This window comes from Camarhynchus parvulus, chromosome 2 (assembly GCF_901933205.1).
Source record: "Camarhynchus parvulus chromosome 2, STF_HiC, whole genome shotgun sequence".
Taxonomy (NCBI): domain Eukaryota; kingdom Metazoa; phylum Chordata; class Aves; order Passeriformes; family Thraupidae; genus Camarhynchus; species Camarhynchus parvulus.
Window position 1 is genome coordinate 102,938,382 of NC_044572.1, and position 19,791 is coordinate 102,958,172.

Consider the following 19,791-nt stretch of genomic DNA (forward strand, 5'->3'; position numbering starts at 1 on the left):
CTGTTTTCATAGACATTTTGTTGAGAGGAAGATGAGGATAAAAAGCATTAGGGTTTATGGTCCTTACTCACTTAAGCATCTGGGAAAACTCTCAGTGTGTTACTATGCCCAAATATTTGTAGTCAGGGAAATATTATTTATAGTACAACACTGATGGTGCTGAAAGATAGTTTTCAGATTTATTGTGGATATAGCTTCATCTTAAGACATATTCAACTGATAATATTCTTGGTGAAAATAAAATCGTTAATTACTGATTTGTTTGGTGAAGTGGAGCAAGCCACTGACACCAGACCAGTTCCCTTTCCTGACTGAAAATCATGAAAGGTTTAAAATATAAAATCTGAAATGAAGAAACAAATTTCTTTGTCTGGTTATCTGTTGTGAGAAGAAATATTTATTTAAGCTACATCAGAATAAAAGATGAAGATACTTTTATCTACCATCCTTTATCATTTCACTTTATATGTATACACCTTATGAAGAACAGGGAAGAAGCTATGTAAGGTAAGACATTCTCTTAGGAAACATTTTTTTCTTTATGGACCTCAAATCAATGACAAATGTACTGAATACAATTCAGAGTGCTATTTATTTATTAGACTTCTATTGCCAGTTTTTTTCCATATTTCCAGTGCCTGCTTAAGACACGATTCAGAAAACATTTACTTGGTTACACCATGTATGAATGAATGACATTTGATGCAACAATTGAAGAGGAAGAATTTATCATCCACCACTGTTCTTCCACTATGAGTTTGTATAAATTCTGAAATTAGCAGTACCAGCTCACCAATGATCAGCACTGGTTCATTCATTCTTTCAAATCGGGACAACTGGGAATTTTGAACAGTAAACCTTTCCTACCTGAAGATATACCTACGCCAGAAAACACTCATAGTGTATTCCAGTCTAACCCTGTTGATTTGGAAGTAAACAAAAAAGTTAACTTTCTACCTGACATTTTTTTTTGTATATAAAAGTTTTAAAAGTATGTCAAACATGCAAACCAAACAAGATGTTTATGGTAGCTAGTAAGTAAGGAGGCTACAAAGTTTTTATTTGCCATTTACAAAACTCTGAGATGTTGCTTATGTGACTCCTCCTTTTTTTTACAAGTAGCAACATGAAGTTTGTGGTAATATGAACTGATTTTCATCCCACTCAAGACTATTTTCTTCTTTTAATTTGAGAGTAAAATCTACCTGGGGCAGGTCAAAGAGAAAGAGAGAGAGGATACACTTCCAAAGATATGTAATGTCTTTCCAGGGAGTTAGACTACAGTTTATCAAGGAGAAATGATAATGTTCTACTGATGTTCTACTTCAAATATCAAGCACTTGACCTTTTAAAGTATAGAATGACTTGTCTTTGTGACACACTACTTCTTTGCTTTTCCATAGGTACAAGAATAATGTGCCCATTGATGTACAGGCTCACCCTGGCAAGTATATCATTCAAAGTCGGTATGGGCTGCACTCCCTGGAGATTACAGAGTAAGGAAATATTAAATAATTTAACAAACAGCTTTAGCTGAAATGTTCCTATAGAATGAGAACTGCAAAATGTGAACATACCTCTTGGGGATGCAAGAGATATCAAGTCAGGTAATATCAGAGATATCAACTGTGGTGAATGCTGTCTTCTAAATGTTGAAGCAGTTCTAGTTTACCCCAGTAGAGGACATGCAATTTACCTCAGTTATTTATCTGGATTATTTATCTGGATATTCTGTTTATGAGAGAGTCAGAAAAGTGGGACATCTATCATTACTTTTTCCATCTGCTTGATGAGTACAATTAAACATGTAAAAATATGTGAATTAACTGGTTTTCAAATATAACAAAGTTCACAATTCTTACTGAAATGAGGAACAGAACTGAGATGTCCTCACTTATATACAAGAAAGATCTTTAACAGTACTTATCTTCCAAGTGGGAAATTTTTGCACTCCCTTTGCATTAAAAAGATTGAAAACATAAGTGCTAATCAACAGCAACCTGGATTTGATGATTTTTTTACTGGAAAGTGCCCTTTGAAAATATTTTATGAAACCTACCATTCCTACAAGTTCCATATTAGGCATCTCTTCATAGAAGACAGTAAATTAACAATGAATATTATCAGATAATTTTTCCTACTTATGCTGTATTCCCAGTTTCAAATCTGTAAGTGATATTTGAAAAGAGACATTTATTTCAAACACTGGAGTTTAACACTGAGAAACACCTAATGGCTACAATCAGTGCAGTGTCCAGTGTGTCTGTCTCCTAAGCTTTTACTTTATAGATTTTACCCAGATTTCTGAGGGTTTTCTTAATCTAAAACACTAGAGAGGCTATGCCAAGGAGCGATTGGGTGTTCTGCCTAATCATTTTTATCATTTCAGATGTGAATTTGACGACACTGCCCAGTATCATGCCTCTGCTATGAATGTTAAAGGAGAAGTTTCAGTTTATGCTTCCCTCGTGGTAAAGAGTAGGTTGCAAAATATTTCCTTCAAGGCTTTTTTTTTTGTTAAGATGCATATTACCAGTTTTGGTGTTGTGGCTCACAGAGCCTTTGTCTCTTTGTGGTAGTGACAGGTTTTGTCTTTTTCTGTGTAGGGTACAAAGGAGAAATTGATGCAAGTCTTTTGCATGGTAGAAATCTTTCCCTCTCTCCATGTAAGTTACAATATATTTCTTTGACACTTCCATTTATAGTTGTGACATCATGACACATGACTAAACAGAATATTTAGTAATATTATTTTAAAAAGAAGCAGGTCTGATTTACAAGGGTGTGGAGCTTTACAATTTAGGATGGTGTTAGCCTCACTAGCAGGAGGAAATGTCATTGCCTTCTAGGTCTGTTGGATTACATAAGAAATATCCTGTTAATATTGCACTTCACTATGAAATAGAATCTGTCAAAGAGAGAACCACTTCCTCTTTTGCAATATGTAAAACATGGCATGAGGAAGCATGTGCCTACATAGAGTAGGTGACTTAATTGTTATCTGCTGCTTATGTGGTTTCATAAGCTATGAAAATGAGCAGAAAATGCATAGAAAGGATTAAATATTCAGAACCCAACTAGACTATTTTGGGATGTATCAAGGTAAAAATTGTAGTTTGTTTTACCTGAGAACCTCACATTTTAACAATATGGCATCCGTGCTTCCATGATGATAAGACAATCCACCCACATATGCCATGTGGATGAAGGTGCCCTAAGAACCCTATGAAATGTTTGGCAGATGAGACTTCCATATATTTCCAATAAAATTTGGGATCTATCACTTCTTTATGGGAAAGAAAGATCACAATTTGCATATATTCATTGATCACAGGAGGAGGGAAAGTTATCAGTGTAGGCTAGTTGAGTAAAAGTAAAGTGTGACCTTATTTTTTATCAGCTGAGCTGTTTTCAAAACAAACATGGAAGCACCTCTGCCGTGTACATACAGTACAAGTGAAAGGCTCTTAGGATGTTCTCTCTGAAAAACTGCACCACTCGGGACACACAGCATCCAAAAAGATAAATTCAGGAACAAGAATAGAAACAAGAAAGAAAGAAGGGCTACCCTTTTATGTTAATAGTAGCCCCTACAAAGGCTTATTAGCTTACAAAAACAAAGGCTGAGTGAACACATGACTGCTCTAAGATAAAGCAAGGAGTTAAAATGGGGAAAGAAAAGAGCTATATAAACTAAAGATCAACTTGACCTGAACAAATAATTAATCACAAATAGAAATATATTTCAGTTATAAAACAAAACTTATGATAAAACATTGGATTAGAAATTTTGAAAATTCTGAAATTAAATTCTGCAGAAACCTCTCCCTGCTAAAATGGAGTAGCTGTGTGGACTAGAGCTGTACAAATGAAGAAATAGTCAATTCTCTGCAATAGAAAGGACTTGGATTATCCAATGCTGCAATTGCCTCTGAAGATGATGACTTAATATACATATTGTTCCTATTTATACCTTGAACTTTCCCTGTGACTGTATTCATAATCACTGAGTACTTTTTCTTCTTACTCTTGTCACAGAAGGAGAGAAAACCAGATTTTTTTTTCTCTTGTACAGTTGCCGTTACCCCTCATGGCTATGCTTCCAGGTTTGAAATCAGCTTTGTCGACAAGTTTGATGTAGCCTTTGGGAGAGAAGGCGAAACAATGAGTCTGGGCTGCACAGTTGTCATCAATCCTGATATCAAGCGCTTCAAGCCAGACATTGAGTGGTACAGAAATGGTGAGAATGTTTGACAAGAAGAAATAGAAACTTCTTTCATGTAAATCTTTATTTACTTCAGCTTGTGTCAATGTTATGATTTGGTCATCACTTTCTCAGGTTTTCCAATGATAATATTTTCTCTTTTTCAAATAGAATTGTTTCATAATTTAGTGTTTTGATGTGAAACCACAGAAAACTAACAAATCAGTATCAAAATGTCTTCTAGGGATTTTTTATTTCTTAAAAATAATCTAAATTGGAAGCATTTTCATCACAGCCAACATCTATGTGGCCCATTTTTAGAGCTCATCTTGCTTTTACTATTTATTTGTTTATACGCCAAGGTATTTTTTAAGTAGCTGCACAGTGTTCCATAACAGCTGATAAAATATAAAAAACTATTGCTTCCTGAAGTCATGCTTTGAAATCAAAGACAAAGTTGTCATAAGAGCAGAATTAGATGTTATTTTTGACTGTTTTCAAAGACAGACTATTGTCTAATAAGAGTGGTCTCCTTTATATTTCCAATCTATCCCAATATAGTCTCCATATTCAGAATCTATTCCCCAGTAGATCCTGCTGGTGCTCATTATGAAGTTCTCTGATTCCTAGGTGTTCTTATTACACCATCCAAATGGGTCCAGATGCAGTGGAGTGGGGAGCGAGCTTCTCTGACACTGACTCATGCAAACAAGGAAGATGAGGGTCTTTACACGCTCCGAGTGGCGATGGGAGAGTACTATGAAGAGTACAGTGGCTATGTCTTTGTTCGAGGTAAGACACTCTCTTGTGCAAAAAACTCACTACAGAGCTGAGGAAAATGTGTTGGCAAAATCAGACATTTGAGGTGCTTCCCCCCCTCCCCCCTTCTCACCCCTCATCACAATAGAATAATTATTTTATATTGATAGATTCTAGCAATGTACATTCATGTCGTTATCTCTGGAAAAAATCCATGCACATGTCAGGCTTTGGTGTCATCTGCCTGAAGACTTCTAACCTCCATTGACATTCTGAGGAGGAAATTTAGGGTGCTATGTTCAGAGTGCTGAACATCAGACATAAGGAGGAAAAATGCACATAATAATTTACAAATGATTTTTTGTAACCATCCCACTGCAAGCTAAACTGCACTATTTTTATCAAGATTTTCTGCTCAGTTGGAGGGGTTCTCTCTAATGCACACTGCAGGAAAAAATACAGTGGAATGGATATGCAAAGATCTGCAGCTGGAGGAGCATAATGCAGCAGAATAGTCTGGTGTCTGTCTGGAGAGGTGCTTTTCAGGAAGGATCCTGGTGGACCAAGGTGAACATGTGCCTTTGTCACAAAGACATCCTGGCATCCTGGACTGCATTAGGAAAAGCATTGCCATCAGGCTGAGGAGGGGATCCTTGCCATCTGCTCAGCACTAGTGGGACTCATCCAATGCTAGATCCACTTCTGAGATTCCCCATACAAAACAGACATGGGCTCACTGAAGTGAGGCCACTGAAGGGATGTGAAGGTGATTTACGGCTTGGAGCATCTTTCCTATGAGGAAAGGCTGAGAAAGCTGTGACTGTTCAGCGTGGAAAAGAGAGATCACGGGAGGATTTTATCCATGTGTACCTGATGGAGGGGAGTAAAGACACTGGAACAAGTTACCCAGACAGGCTGTGCAGTCCCAGTCCTTGAAGACACCCAAAACCTGATCTGATATGGCCCTAGGCAACCAGCTCTGGCTGACTCTGCCTTGAGCCAGGGGCTGAACTAGACAATACCTGGACCTGTCTGCCAATCTTAACCACTGTGTGATTCTCTGAAGTAATGCAGTGAACAGCAGAATTAAAATGTAATTTTTGTGAATGTTGTTTGCTTGTACCATCAAAAATTTCATTGAATATCCATTGAGAATTATTTATTTAAAAGGAGCCATGGCTATCATGTTGTGTGCTGATTCTATATCTGTCCCAGCTGCTAAAAGCAGCTGAAGTGTGTAATGCTAATTCAAAAGGCTCTGGAAATTCTTGGCTCTGAGACCATGCCCAGAATGGCTCCATGTTGCCAAGTCCAGCAGAACTATGTGAGATGACAACCTGCCCAGAAAATACAACTGAAGCAGACATTTTCATCACCTGAAGGAAGAGCCTATTGAAATGATCTTCTGTGACAAGAAATAGGACTTGTCCTTCTTTATTTGTTTTACATTGTGCTGCCATATAAATAAAGGATCAGCCTCAATCCTATTACATCTTCTGGCAACACAGGTGTGACCTGACTGAACCCACCACCCCTTTCAGTAGAGTATCTTCCTAGCCAATGGGTGTGCTTACCAAATTCTATCTACATTAATTATATTTTGCATTCCTGTTTAAATGGTCCCCACAATCTTGGTTGGCTACTGTATTCCTCATTGCCAACTTTTATTTAAATGGCAGCTCTGGTATTTAAGCTGGAGCAGTTGTCTTTTTGTGTCACACACAGAAGTCAGTGTATCAGTGGAAGGGAGGCTCATAATGTCATAGTTCAGATGGGCTTCCAGAGCATGTGTGACTCCTCTGCCATGGTTACAGGTCATCATTTGTCAGCAAGCCATCAGGGATGAAATCCTAGCCTTATAGAGGCTGATCAGCAGTGCTGGTTCTCCCAGCTGTTTCCCAGTCTGTCTTGGAAAGAAACTGTTGTCTCTCAAGTTCTGTCCAGTGGTAAATACAGGCAATTAAAACCTGTCATAAAGAGGTCACTGAAGACATTTTGTTATTACTATTCATGTTCTTAGTATTCTGTAATGTTAACTGGATGGTTTATTCTGTATGTTACCATTTTAAAAAATGCATCAAGTTATCTGTAATTAGAACCTGGATTCAGCAACTTTGGCACAGCTTCAAAAGCTCCATGTGATGTTTCTCTGGATATAAGAGAAGACTCTGCAAAGTGTTGCTGGGATTTTCCTTTTTTTTAGGAAGACTACTGTTTTACTTGGTGAAGCATATTAAATTCTCTAATAAGGCATTTTTTCATAAAAGTCAAAATCATTAAAAATCTGGATTACTGTACACTGTAAACAAAAACCTGTAATGCCTTGAAACATTAAACCTTTTTGAGAACTCAGGTTTATATGGAAAGTATGAATAGTATTTCTTAGCAAAATTTTTGATTCAGGTATATAGCTCTTAGGTCTTCTTTTGAAGTAGCTCTCAATTGTACAAATTGATGTTATTCTGCAGAGAAACAACATCTCTTACTTGAAAGTCTTTCACAGAATCTTGCTGCAAAGGTTATTTTTCTCTACATGAAGATTGCGCCATCTCACAAATCAGACTCTTTGTAAACAGTAAAAATTCCTCAGTGCTCAGCATTATGCTCTATTTTTCAAAGTTTTAGATAAGACATGTCCAGAAGCTGATGCAGGAGTCAAGGCCCTTTGACACCAGCAGTCCCAGATTTGTGGTAAACACTTGAAAGGAACAATACACTTATCCTTATGAAGGTTCTATTCCACAGTGATAATGCATGTGCAATATAATTAACCTTCAAAGAGGTTGCTGTTCACGGCCAACCAAAATCAAATAATGAAGGACTATTAGTGGAGATATTTAATACAGTATTGTTATATCCAGTGCATGAATACTTTTAATTCAACTATTTCCTGGCTGCCAAGTTTTTAGTTCAACAGTGTCTCTTGCAGCTCCCTAACCAGAATGAATGGTACTAAATTGATTTAAAATGTCTAGGTGAATTACATTTGCAGTATGCTGTAACATTTGTAAATGTTACAAAGGAAAGCCAAAACCTAGAAAATCACTAGCAATATGAAAGAAAATACTTTTTAAAAGTCACTAGGAACACAATTTAATCCTTAAAGATTAATAATTGTGAAAGAACTGTGGTTCACATTTGCAAACATATTTCTCCATCCTCATAGATGCTGATGCTGAAATCCCTGGAGCCCCTGGTGCACCACTAGATGTGCAGTGCTTAGATGCCAACAAAGATTATGTCATTGTCTCCTGGAAGCAACCCGCTGTCGATGGAGGAAACCCCATCCTTGGATATTTCATTGACAGGTCAGTGACTGTGCTGGACTCGAGAATTCGTATTGCTGCTCATTCGAACTCAAAAAACTAAAGGCACATTGAAAACCATGAGGTAAAACAAGTTTGTTATTTTCATTCTTGCTGCTGGCCAGAAGAAAACTGATTTTTTTTTGTTTGTTTTTGATTAGCTGGCCCTGATCTAACTTTCATGGAAATAATCACATCTTGCTTCATTTAATTGCATAGAAAGGATTCTGCCAGATCTGCACAGCTCAGCCCTTGCTGCTTCCTCTGAGGCTTGAGAGGCTTCAGGATTTTGTAGTGTTGAGTAGTTCTTCTGCATCAGGCAGCTGTGGCTCCTGCAGTACCAGGGTTCTCTTGCCTTGTTTCCTAATAGTTACTATGCACCAGAAAGCAAAATATTATCTCAGAGGACTTGGATTTCTTTCTCAAATGCTGTTGTTATTTCAGCTCTTAGATTCACAAGCTTCATGGAAATGATTTTTAAAAATATGAAGCCCCCATGTGTTACACATGGAGGTGGCAGGATCCTGGAAGCCTGTGATTTTAGAAATTAGGTCAGTATTTTGAGACTCGTAGTGATTTTCAGTGGTGGTAATATTTGTTTGAATTTCAGTAATAGAGTCTCTCATATGAAGTTCCTCTGGGCTTATTCAAACACATGTAAAAAACACTCAAACATTTATATATATATATTTGTCATTATATTATGCCTTTGAATAAGCGTAAAGTATATCTCAGTAAAAAGAGGGAATTGCTTTGTGAAATAAATGTAAGACTCACATATAACTTCACTGTTTTGATAACCTTTGAGTGCCCGTCACTGCTGTAACAATGCTCTGCTAGATTTAAGCTATGGTTCTTTAACATTCATTGAAAAATCCTAAACAAAAGGCAGGACTACACTCTGAACAAGAGTACCACATTTTAAAACTAGGCAATTGAGGGATGTTAGCACTGAGAGTAACTGCAAGAGAAATGGCATTTTGTTTTTTCTGTTGTGTTCGCTTTGTTTATTCTACATTTGCTCCCAAATCCAAAGCTGTGTTACTTCTCCCCAGTGTTGGATCCCACTAAAGGTATTTAAGGACCCAAATATTCAGCCAGGGTAGCCCCTAACTGCCTTGTGGATGAGCCAGCAGGACTGGTCTGTGCTAATGGTGAAGCAAAGCTTGGGCCTCCCTCACCCCAAGCAGACACAAGAACCACAAAACCACCCTGAATGGGATGGTAACAATTCTCAGGAAAGATTCTTGCATGTACCAAGAAGTCTGGGTAGGAGCTGTACCCTTCTCTTTGGCAGATATCTCACCAGAGAGTCTCTTCCAAGCTGCAAGGTCATGTTTCTGTTGACCATGTTGCTGGATACAGGGAAGCCATCACCACAGGCTTCTCCTATCTCCCCTGAGTGAAGTGGCTACTCTCATATCTTCCTTCTGCCATAAACCAGCCTCCTCATATGTGTGAGGCTTCATAGATGTGGGACCAGCAGCACCACGCTGGGTCCTGTCACTGTAGGGACAGCAGCCAGCACACCACAGGCTCCCTTGGCAGCCCCAGTGGTCAGGTCTCTGAAGCAGGGCCTGACTGAATGCCCCACTTTAACCCCATTCACAGCTATCTCTGTGCTGGGCTGGTCCCAGAACTCACAGTGGGGTCTCTGCACCCATGAAGCCCAGCATCTTGTGGGATGTACAGCACAGCATTGTGCAGGAGTGATGAAGCAGTGTCCTTCTGGCAGCTGCAAGGGATGCGTATTTCCTGTCCTTTCAAGTGAGCCAAAGCTGACACTCCCTAAGCATACTTTGGAGGGTTTAAACAGTGAAGTGAGTCTGCTCTTATCCCTTTTTCAGTTCAGGAAAGAAGGGGCGCAGCTGTGAGGGATTTAGTGCATGCCCAGCTGGTGCTTCAGCCTGACGCCCTGGTGCAGCTGCTTTGATGTCACCAGTATATAATTCTGCTGAGGAACTGGTATGGACCAGGCAATGAGCATGAACAGATGGTGAAGCTGCAAAGGTGTGGGGGTGCCCTGAGTTCATGTTTTTGCCTTCCCAGCACTGCTCTTGCTGTTTGTGTTTTTCAGGTGTGAGGTTGGCACCTCCCACTGGACCCAGTGCAATGAGAATCCCGTGAAGTTTGCTCGTTTTCCTGTCACTGGTCTGATCGAAGGCCGTTCCTATATTTTCCGAGTCCGAGCTGTGAACAAGGCTGGTGTCAGCCTGCCATCCCGGGTGTCAGAGCCTGTGGCTGCTCTGGATCCTGCTGACAGAGCCAGGCTTAGAAGTAAGTTGTGCTTTTTACAGGTTGCATGAGAGGTTTAAGAAGTCTCAACTCATTAAAAAAAAAAATTAGGACTATCAACTCATAAGCCTTCAAAGTCCCACCAGAGGGAGCAATGCAAAGCCAAAATATCCTTTGGAGACAGCTTTGCCAAGAAGAAATCATCTCAGTGCTTTTTGCACTAAGTGTTCTATCTGCTGAAATGACTTTGGCTGACTGCAGTGCTATGCTCCAAACTTGCAGGAAGGGGGGGAAAAGGCACAGGAGAGTTTAATTGCCTGGAGAGACTTGCTTTTGTTCAGCCAACAAAACAGCTGAACAGTTCCTGTGAATAGTCTCTCTCTGAACCATAGACAAGGGTGGCCAATACTGTTCTTGTGTGACAATCCAAGTCTTGCAATAACATCAGAATGACACCAGGACAGCCCAACAGATCCCAGGCTCTCTGCTTCAAGGTTAGCATTTTACAAGTCAAGGATATTTCTCCCGTGGCCTCACAATGTCTCAGACATTTTGCTTCCAAACACACCCCTCTATGCATATGGCACAATGATATGCCTAAAATAAATTTCTACTTCTATTCAAAATCCATTTCTACATGTTTCTGAAGTTTTACAATTTAAAATGGTCCAATGTGAAGGGGCATTGTACACAAAGCTACAGTGCTCCCATAGCTTGTATGAGCTGCTGTGTGTTGTGCTGCAGCCAGATGATCTAGGTTTCCATTCAAGATAAAAAAAAGGCCAGAGAAAATAGACTTGGCACTGCCAAGAAACATTGCACTAGTCAGGCATGTGAAACCCTGCCTGGGGAGGGCAGAGGGCTCTACTCAATGGGCAGCATGGAAGCTGTCACAGCAGATGAAGTCTGGGTTTGGTGGCCTATTCCTGATATATCTCCTCCTCTCATCCCTCATAATTTTTCTCCCCATTTGCTTCTTCTCTTCTTTCATCTCCCAATCAGATCAGCCAATGTAAGTTGAACAATGTGGAGGTGGAGAACAATGTTTGCGAAAATTATCTCTGAAAGTGCACTGACCTGGTTGAAAGCTGCGTAACTGCAATGGTGTGATAAAATATTGGCTGCTCAGACACCCAAGTTTATCAAGTGGACATGCTGAGTCAGGCTGAGCTGTTACTGTTTGTGACTATGACCCATGATTTACAAGCTGGTAATATGAGAGAAAGTGGTTAAAAAAGAGACAAGATGCAGTCTGTAAGAATTTGGCTGTCCCTTTAATAAGTGAACTGTTAAACCAAAGGAATAGAGGACGGAAAATAAAGCTGAAACTAATTCTCTGAAAATGATGAACTGAGTGAACCAGATACCTCTGCTTGTCACCTAGGAGACTTCAGTGACATTTCAGGAAGGAATAGATGTTTCAGTGGATTAAGTTTTTCTAGCTATGTTAAATGCTGAGCTACTCTCAATATTCAAGCTGGTAAGCCTACAACTTGCTTGGGTAACTAGCTTGGTACATGAGCAACAGCCACAGCATTAACCAAAAATGGAGCTCATGGGGATCTTGCAATTCTTAGTTTTGAACCACGAAAGAGTCAGTTTTCTCATTGTTCTCATTGTGTTATCTCTGACATTTGTTTCAGGTCACCCTTCTGCTCCTTGGACGGGGCAGATTATTGTGACTGAGGAAGAACCTGCAGGTAAACACAGCCCTTTTGCCTGCAAATGTCTAATGTGAAGCTGGTTCAGTAATTAGGAAAGCTCTGAGTGAATTCAGTGGACTTTGGCACACACTCAAAGTTTGTTGTTCTGAGAGTCACTTGACCTTGAATAACTCAACAACTTGGTTTTTGAAGAGAAGTTTCATTCTTCAGGAACTAATGAAATTATGCTTAGAATTAAAAGAAGGAAATTTAAACCCAATATTTAAAAGAATTTTAACTTTACATTAAAAAAAAAGATTAAATGCTGAGGTATATTGATAGTTCTATTTTTAATTGTGATGCTAATTCTGATACAAAACCAGAAGAACTAAATCCAAGTTCCCTTTCCTATTCTTTCCTGTCCTTCAGAGGGTGTTGTTCCTGGTCCCCCCACAGACCTCCAAGTTATTGAGGCCACCAAGAACTATGTTGTGCTTAGCTGGAAACCTCCTGGACAGCGGGGCCATGAGGGTATCATGTACTTTGTGGAAAAGGTAAAATTGGACAAAATCAGAATCATACTGTGGCAATAGTTTAAATTTGTTTTGTCATCTCTTCTGGACCTCTGGTTAACACTCATTTCTGAGACTTGCAAATTAGGACAAGGATAGGAAGTTCATCAAGATAACTGTCAAACTGTAGATTAAGATAGACTAGGAATAAAAGAAAGATGGGAAACAGGAAAGTAGATTAAGAATGTGTCACACCCAGTAATATTCTTCTTGAATTGTGTCATTAACCTACCTGAAGCAGAGAGAATAAAACTCCTTCTATGATGTGAAAGCACAGAGCAAAGTCACATGCTTTATAGATATATACATATATATAATATGCATGTTTATTTTATGTATCTCATAAATATATATGATAGACATATGATATTATATATATAATATATATAATTATATATATAAAATTTGTATAAATGAAGCTTGTCTGGCAGGAGAGATTGCTAACATTTTGGATGGAAGAATTTTGCAAGAGTTTCTTGTCACCAGCACTTTCTATTCTAGCTGCCTTTTCATGTTTATCCTCTCCATTAGCTTTACATTTGCTCCACCAACTCAGCAAACATCACAAAATTTCTGTTCTGATCTACTTGAACAGAATCAGTTTTAATTTCACCTGCTTTCCTGAGGTGTTTTTGCATGGCTGCTAGCCTAGAAAATTCTTCACACCATCACCCTTCCTTCTAGCATCTCTTGGCTCATAAACTTTTTTTATCAATGTTTTTTTCTATCAGTCTAGAGGTGTCATCAAGAGAGACATAAATATCTTCCTATTATGTGTTTTCCATCTCTCATACAAAATCTGGTCTAAAGAAATGAGTTTCACTTAGCAACAGCCTTAGAGAGGGTGAATATATGAATTTTATAAGAAAACTTTTTAATAATCGATTGCATGCTGAGTACTCAGCACTAATGTCACATAGTCAGATGAGAATTCAAATCCCTCAGAAATCAGAACCATTTACTTGAAATTATACTTAATGTAAATCAAAGCAAAAATTTACCCACTAGTATTAGTGGTATAAGTGATCATGATCTAGCCATGGAAGAAAAAACAATTCACAAATTAATTGCAAATGCTTTTTTTTTCCTGGAAAATGAGGATCAAATCATTATTAATTCTGAAAGCCACCCCAAAAACACCAAGAATGCCACAAGAGCATCCTGAAGCAAAATGGTAATGTTAGGGTTTTGCTCTTAGCATAATGCTGAATATCTGCAAAACTCATTTTGAAAGTGATCCAGACTAGATGCAGTTAACATCACTTCCTTGCAGTGGAGAGGGTTTAGCTCTGTTATATTAAAACCAGTAAAGTTTTGTGTATGTTTTCTGGAGAAGGGAACATCTGGCAGAATAATAAGTTTTGAAATATGGTCATTCTGTGGAAAGCCCCAAAGAAGGGATGTGTCTCCCTGTTCTCCACAGCAGACATGAATTTGGTGGTCCAGGGAGAAAGCCCTGTTGTGTGAAATGCTCAGCCTTCAGATGCTTCTGTTCTCAACGTGGTTTCTGGTTTGACTGCAGTGTGTTGCTGGCACAGAGGACTGGCAAAGGGTGAACACTGAGATCCCTGTGAAGTCCCCTCGCTTTGCAGTTTTTGATTTGTCTGAAGGCAAATCCTACTGCTTCCGAGTTCGCTGCTGCAATTCAGCTGGGATTGGTGAACCCTCAGAAGCAACTGAAGCCACTGTAGTGGATGACAAACTCGGTAAGCTGTGGTTGTGTGTATTAAATTACCTCCATGGTAACTTTCCAGTTTGAGACGTAATTGTTTTGTCTGCAGGCAGGTAGCTGCCCAGAAAATAATTCAAGTGTATGAAAAGCAGTCAGTGATTTATTCCCTTTAGCTAAAATAATTTTTGTTTGGGTTGTTCAACCTTTAATGTAGTCAAATGACAGATGCAAGGCAAGGAAATTAAGCTGCAAATAACGATGCCAAGAACTGCAAAGACTGCAAATAGCAAAAGAAAATGAAAACTCAAGGAAGTACAAAAATGTTTTGTTTTACTTAGAGTCTTTTTTGAAAGTAAGCCCAGACATCAGCAGAGTCTAACCTTCCTTGTTTGCCAAATTAAACAAAAGTGAAAAATTTAATACTTACATTCAAAGCAGAGACTATTTTCACTGGAAGAGAAGCCAAGATGTTCAATACAAAAGTCATCAGTAGCTACACCTACATCACCAATTTGTTTCCAAACAACAATGCAGATTTCAATCCAATTCCCAAATGATCTCTGTTCACTTCATATTGAGTTCTCAGAGCATTTGGATGCCCGTGGGATACATTTTTTAAGGAGAGCAAAACATCTCTTCTTAAAAAACAGTATAGATACCCTTTGCTACTTAACAGAAGCCTTGGTTTCTGGCTTATCCTGTGGTTGCACAAGATCTTCAATGTGCACCTTGCGCATTTTCTCTTTTACAAAGCTCCAAATCACATCTCTGGTGCAGAGATAGGGATATAGGGATATATATATATATATATATATATATATATATATATATATATATATATAAAATATATATATATATATAATATATATATATATAATATATATTATAAAAAAAAAAAAAAAGTGAAAAAAAAAAAAAAAATAAAAAAAAATAAAAAAAAAAAAAAAATTTATTATAAAAGAAAAAAAATAATAAATATATATTATATAATATATATATATAATATTTTTTTTTATATATATTCATCATGAGGGGATAACCTAAACATGATTTTAAGGAAATACACTGAATCCTAGACAATACAGAAGTGAGGAACCCCACCACCAAAGGCTTGAGCCTTCTGATCCTGTCTTGTCCTGTCCTCACAGATTACTGAATTTAAATCAGAGCATTTTTTTTTTAGATTAAAGTCTGTACTAGTCATGCTAGTATAGTCAAGAATAGAATTTCATGCTTATTTTATTTATAAGTTTTAACTGGCAGGCCACTAATTTATTTCTGCTTCTCTCCCACAGATATTCCCAAAGCTCCTGGCCGAATTATGCCAACTAGGAATACAGATACTTCAGTTGTTGTCACTTGGGCAGAGCCCCCAGATGCCAAGGAGCTGGTTGGGTACTACATTGAGTCAAGTGTGGAAGGATCTGGTCGTTGGGAACCATGTAACAACAATCCAGTGAAAGGCACAAGGTAATTAACCTCAAACCATGGAAATTATGGTCACCAATGTCTGATTTACTGGTTATATGTGCTTTCCAGCCATTAGTAATAGTAGAGCTGATCTCTCTGTGGTAGGCAGCAGGCTGGAACCCGTCTTGCATGTGAAGCTGCTAAGTTGTAAAAATGTATTTCAAACAGTGAGTTTTGTCCAAAGAGAAATTATAATCAACCTTATATTAGAAACTATTAGTCAAGAGAGAAGAAATAAGGACATTGCTAATGAAGAAAAGAGAAACAGCTTGCTACTTCTAGCTATTATACAGCCTAGCAGCTTGATGAAAAGCAGGACATTGAGGAATGACTGAAGTTACAAATGTGGAGAACTAAGCTGCATAATGTTTGGAAGCAAAGTTCTTTGTTTTGGAAGACTGCTCTAAACAGTTCTAGACTGTGTATCTGGACTGTCAGGAGGACATGTGGACTATATCCCACTAAAAATATTACTTTCTGACTGCTCTTTTACTTGTAATAATCAAGAAATTAATTAACACTCTTAGTATTGGGTACAAACCCACATTTCTTACCGATATGAAGCTTGGTATCCAGTCAGAAAAAATAATCAAGACTTAAAACTTCCTGAGTTGAGTTGATTCCTGAGATAAATCAGATCTGGTTTTGTTTGAATAAGTATGTAATCTTCAGAGATTGAAACAGTAAGTGCAGAACTTTTTCTTCAAGGGGATTGATGCCAATGCAGAAGTAGTCCCTGTTTGTTATGACTGATTCTGCTTATTTGTACTTGCTATCCATGACAACCCTTATTACAATAAGTAAAACTCAGCTAAATACTCCTGGACCATCTTTGCTGTTTAGAAGGGCATTGTAAATGCTTAATATATCAGAAGTATCTAAAACCTCACTTGGCTGAACACAGACACAACACAATGTCCTTTATATTCTTTAGTGCATTTATATTTTATTTATATTTATGTGTGCCATTGTCACATGTTTTCATATCTATTTCTATGAGTTATATCACAGTTATATTGAAAGTGGGAGAAGTTTTGTGCTCTCTGCTTGTTTTAAAATATATGTAACCTTTAACCACTGTAGAAATAAAAATACTGTTCTGAGTTACTATATACTGTGACACAAGTACACTGCATAGGTTTCTATCACTGCATTTTTAATCAGTGTGATATAATATATGATGCAGTCAGGCACAGGCTGTCTGTTAACTCTTGGTTTTTCTGGTTAGGTCAATCTTAAAGCATTCTCTGTAGTTCATAGCCTGCCTTATGCAGTATATTTTGATCTTTTGAAATTCTGCACACATCCTGGTGAAAGCAAATGATTTGGAAAAGTCTGAATAGAATGGGTAGGGAAAATTCCACTTTGAAAATTTTGATTTGGGGTTTTTTTTCTTACTCCAAAATAAAACTTTGATTTTGTTTTCCACATTGTAGTTGCTTCATATGCCATTGCATGAAATCAGCATTGGTAGTGCAATTATTACTACATTATAAAGTAGAACAAAATCAAAGTAACATGGAATAAAATACACTTAAAATACCTGTGAAAAATAAATGGGGTTTTAAACAAATAATTAAATTTACATACCACAATCTATTCCTAAAACAAATATTCCTGTCTTCAGAAATTTTGTGTTTTCAGGGTGGATGCCAGAGAAAATTTATGAGGGTTTTTATGTGACAATCAGATCATCAAGTAAACATCTTCAAATAAAAGAATCTGTCTGACTTGGATTATTGTCATGTATCGAAGCAAGAAAGTGAAGTACAAAAATAATCTATCTCCTATACAACGCCCTGTAGTTTTTTTGAACTCTGCAATTTTTCATTTATGATTGGAGGGATTTATGGGAACCTGTGCTCCATGTGTCTTTTACTTGTGTCATGAAAATATCCCACAAGAAGCAAATATAGACCTTACCTGTGCAACTTTTCACATTTTTCTGCTAGGAAGTATGGATTTTATACACAGGTAGAAGTAAGATAGACCCTGTGGTAACACAGAAACTTGTGCAGTCTCAAGAAGGAAAGAGTGTTGAAACAGTGTGTCTTAAAAGAGATGAGTTTAGACTTTGTTGTGTGAATGAGGTGACCAGATTCTGGATTCTCTGACCTTCATATTAGTGACTGGGGTCATGGTTTGTCCTTGGTTTTTAGAAACCAGAATAAATATCATGGAAGAAATGCTTTCTTTTCCCCCTTTAAACTTTTCTCTATAATACTTCCTAAGTATTCCTTGACTGGTTTGTTTCAGATTCGTTTGCCATGGGCTCAGCACTGGTGAGAAGTACATTTTCAGAGTCAGAGCTGTTAATGCAGCAGGACTTAGTGAATTTTCACAGGAATCAGAGCCTATAGAGGTGAAAGCAGCCATTGGTAAGCTATTTTCCATTGCCACTTTCAATGGTAATTAATTAAGTAAATATGTTCTCAGCAATTATTAGTGACTAATTAATTGCTTTGTTTCATAGTGTTGTTCACAAATAATAATTTATCCATAGATCCTATAGTCTCACAGACATAGTTTCACACTCACTGCCCTCTTGTAGACTGCTCACCTTCACCATCCAGTTTTCTTCAGGTGTTTCTTTTGAACCACTGTATGAGAGCACGGCCAAGTTCACTTAATAGGTATCCTGGAAAATGGAATGTCAATCTGATTCTGTAATCTGGTATATCACCTCTAATCCACACCATCCTATATAGAATCAGTTCCTAAGAGATGTGTTTCCATGACTAAACCTAATAGTGCAATGTGTTTTCTGTAAACCTTCTATAACCCTGTGTGTTCTCCCTTTGCTGATGGATTGTTTCTGTTTGCCACTGCCTGAACTAATCCATAAAGATTAATGAGATCACTGGACTAGAATGAATTGTATGTCTGCAGCACCCTCACTCTCATTTGTATTGAAGCTGCATACCTCTCAGCCTTAGAGCAGAGACATGTGGCCCAGGGCAATTTTGTGAGATCATCTTCATAGGAACAGAAACGTGACCTGGAAGATCTAAGACTAAAATAACTGAAGCAAAGTAATACTATTAACTTTACAATTTTTTTCTGCTCTGAATACTAGACATTATTTAAAAATGCATTATTTGTGAACAGGCTGAGAGGTATTCTATGCATTTCAAATTTTCTTGAATTCAAGCTTAACATTTTGTGCATAAGCACAGTGACTTGTCATACTTCAGCTGTATTGTTCATTGCATGCATTTCTTAACTCTGTTGCCTAAATGAAGAAAAAAGAATGTGTTCTAAATCCAAATGTCTTTGCTGTTTTCTGGCAATTATAGGGGGAGGATTGCTTCATGGTGTGTGTCCTGAACTGAGTGGTAAAGCTGCTGGACTAACAGACCGCACTACCAGCTGGGAAGGCATGCATGAGGCCTCCCAGCCTATCTTTGACACAGATGCTTTGCTAAAATGCAATGCTAAATTTAATAGAGAGACACTGCCCAGTAGCTGTGGCAAACTGGGGAGTACAGGAGACAGTAACACGAGAGGAGTGGTTAAGGACACTGTCACATCTACACCACAAAAAGTTGCTGCTAAGCAGGCAAGTAAGTCTCAACCCGGGGATCTTTTGACAGTGGAAAAAGTTACAAAGAAGAAAGATACAGGTGAGAATTAATGAAATAAATAGATTTTGCTGCTTTCGTCAGTCCAATTCAGACTGCTGTAACTTCTGTTCAACTGTGCCACAAGTGGACGTGCTCTACAGTGATGCATCTTCTATCAAACCTATTAATTAAGTCCTTAACTCTCCATTAAGATCATTATGCATGTAATGGTATTGGAGATCACTTTACAAACTTAGTGGTTAATGGAAGTGAAACAAATCAATATGGTTAGTAATTTAATGTCTTGTTTGACTGCATATTAATGTATCCAATGTGATATATTATTTGTAAATCACTTCAGTAATTTG

General features: G+C 37.8%; 1 protein-coding gene across 3 annotated transcripts in view; it reads left to right on the forward strand.

Moving 5' to 3' along the window:
• The window catches only part of MYOM1 (myomesin 1), a 76,599-nt gene that overhangs the window by 25,280 nt on the left and 31,528 nt on the right, over positions 1–19,791 (forward strand). For 2 of the 3 annotated variants that reach the window (XM_030943426.1, XM_030943427.1), the window contains exons 6-17: positions 1,404–1,496; positions 2,390–2,478; positions 2,607–2,666; positions 4,076–4,240; positions 4,835–4,996; positions 8,130–8,271; positions 10,346–10,545; positions 12,147–12,203; positions 12,576–12,700; positions 14,241–14,424; positions 15,686–15,860; positions 18,117–18,238. In XM_030943426.1, coding sequence (XP_030799286.1) covers positions 1,404–1,496; positions 2,390–2,478; positions 2,607–2,666; positions 4,076–4,240; positions 4,835–4,996; positions 8,130–8,271; positions 10,346–10,545; positions 12,147–12,203; positions 12,576–12,700; positions 14,241–14,424; positions 15,686–15,860; positions 18,117–18,238 — 1,574 coding nt within the window. Of the gene's footprint in view, positions 1–1,403; positions 1,497–2,389; positions 2,479–2,606; positions 2,667–4,075; positions 4,241–4,834; positions 4,997–8,129; positions 8,272–10,345; positions 10,546–12,146; positions 12,204–12,575; positions 12,701–14,240; positions 14,425–15,685; positions 15,861–18,116; positions 18,239–19,156; positions 19,484–19,791 lie in introns of all 3 variants that reach the window. The other variant, XM_030943428.1, reaches the window with a different exon arrangement.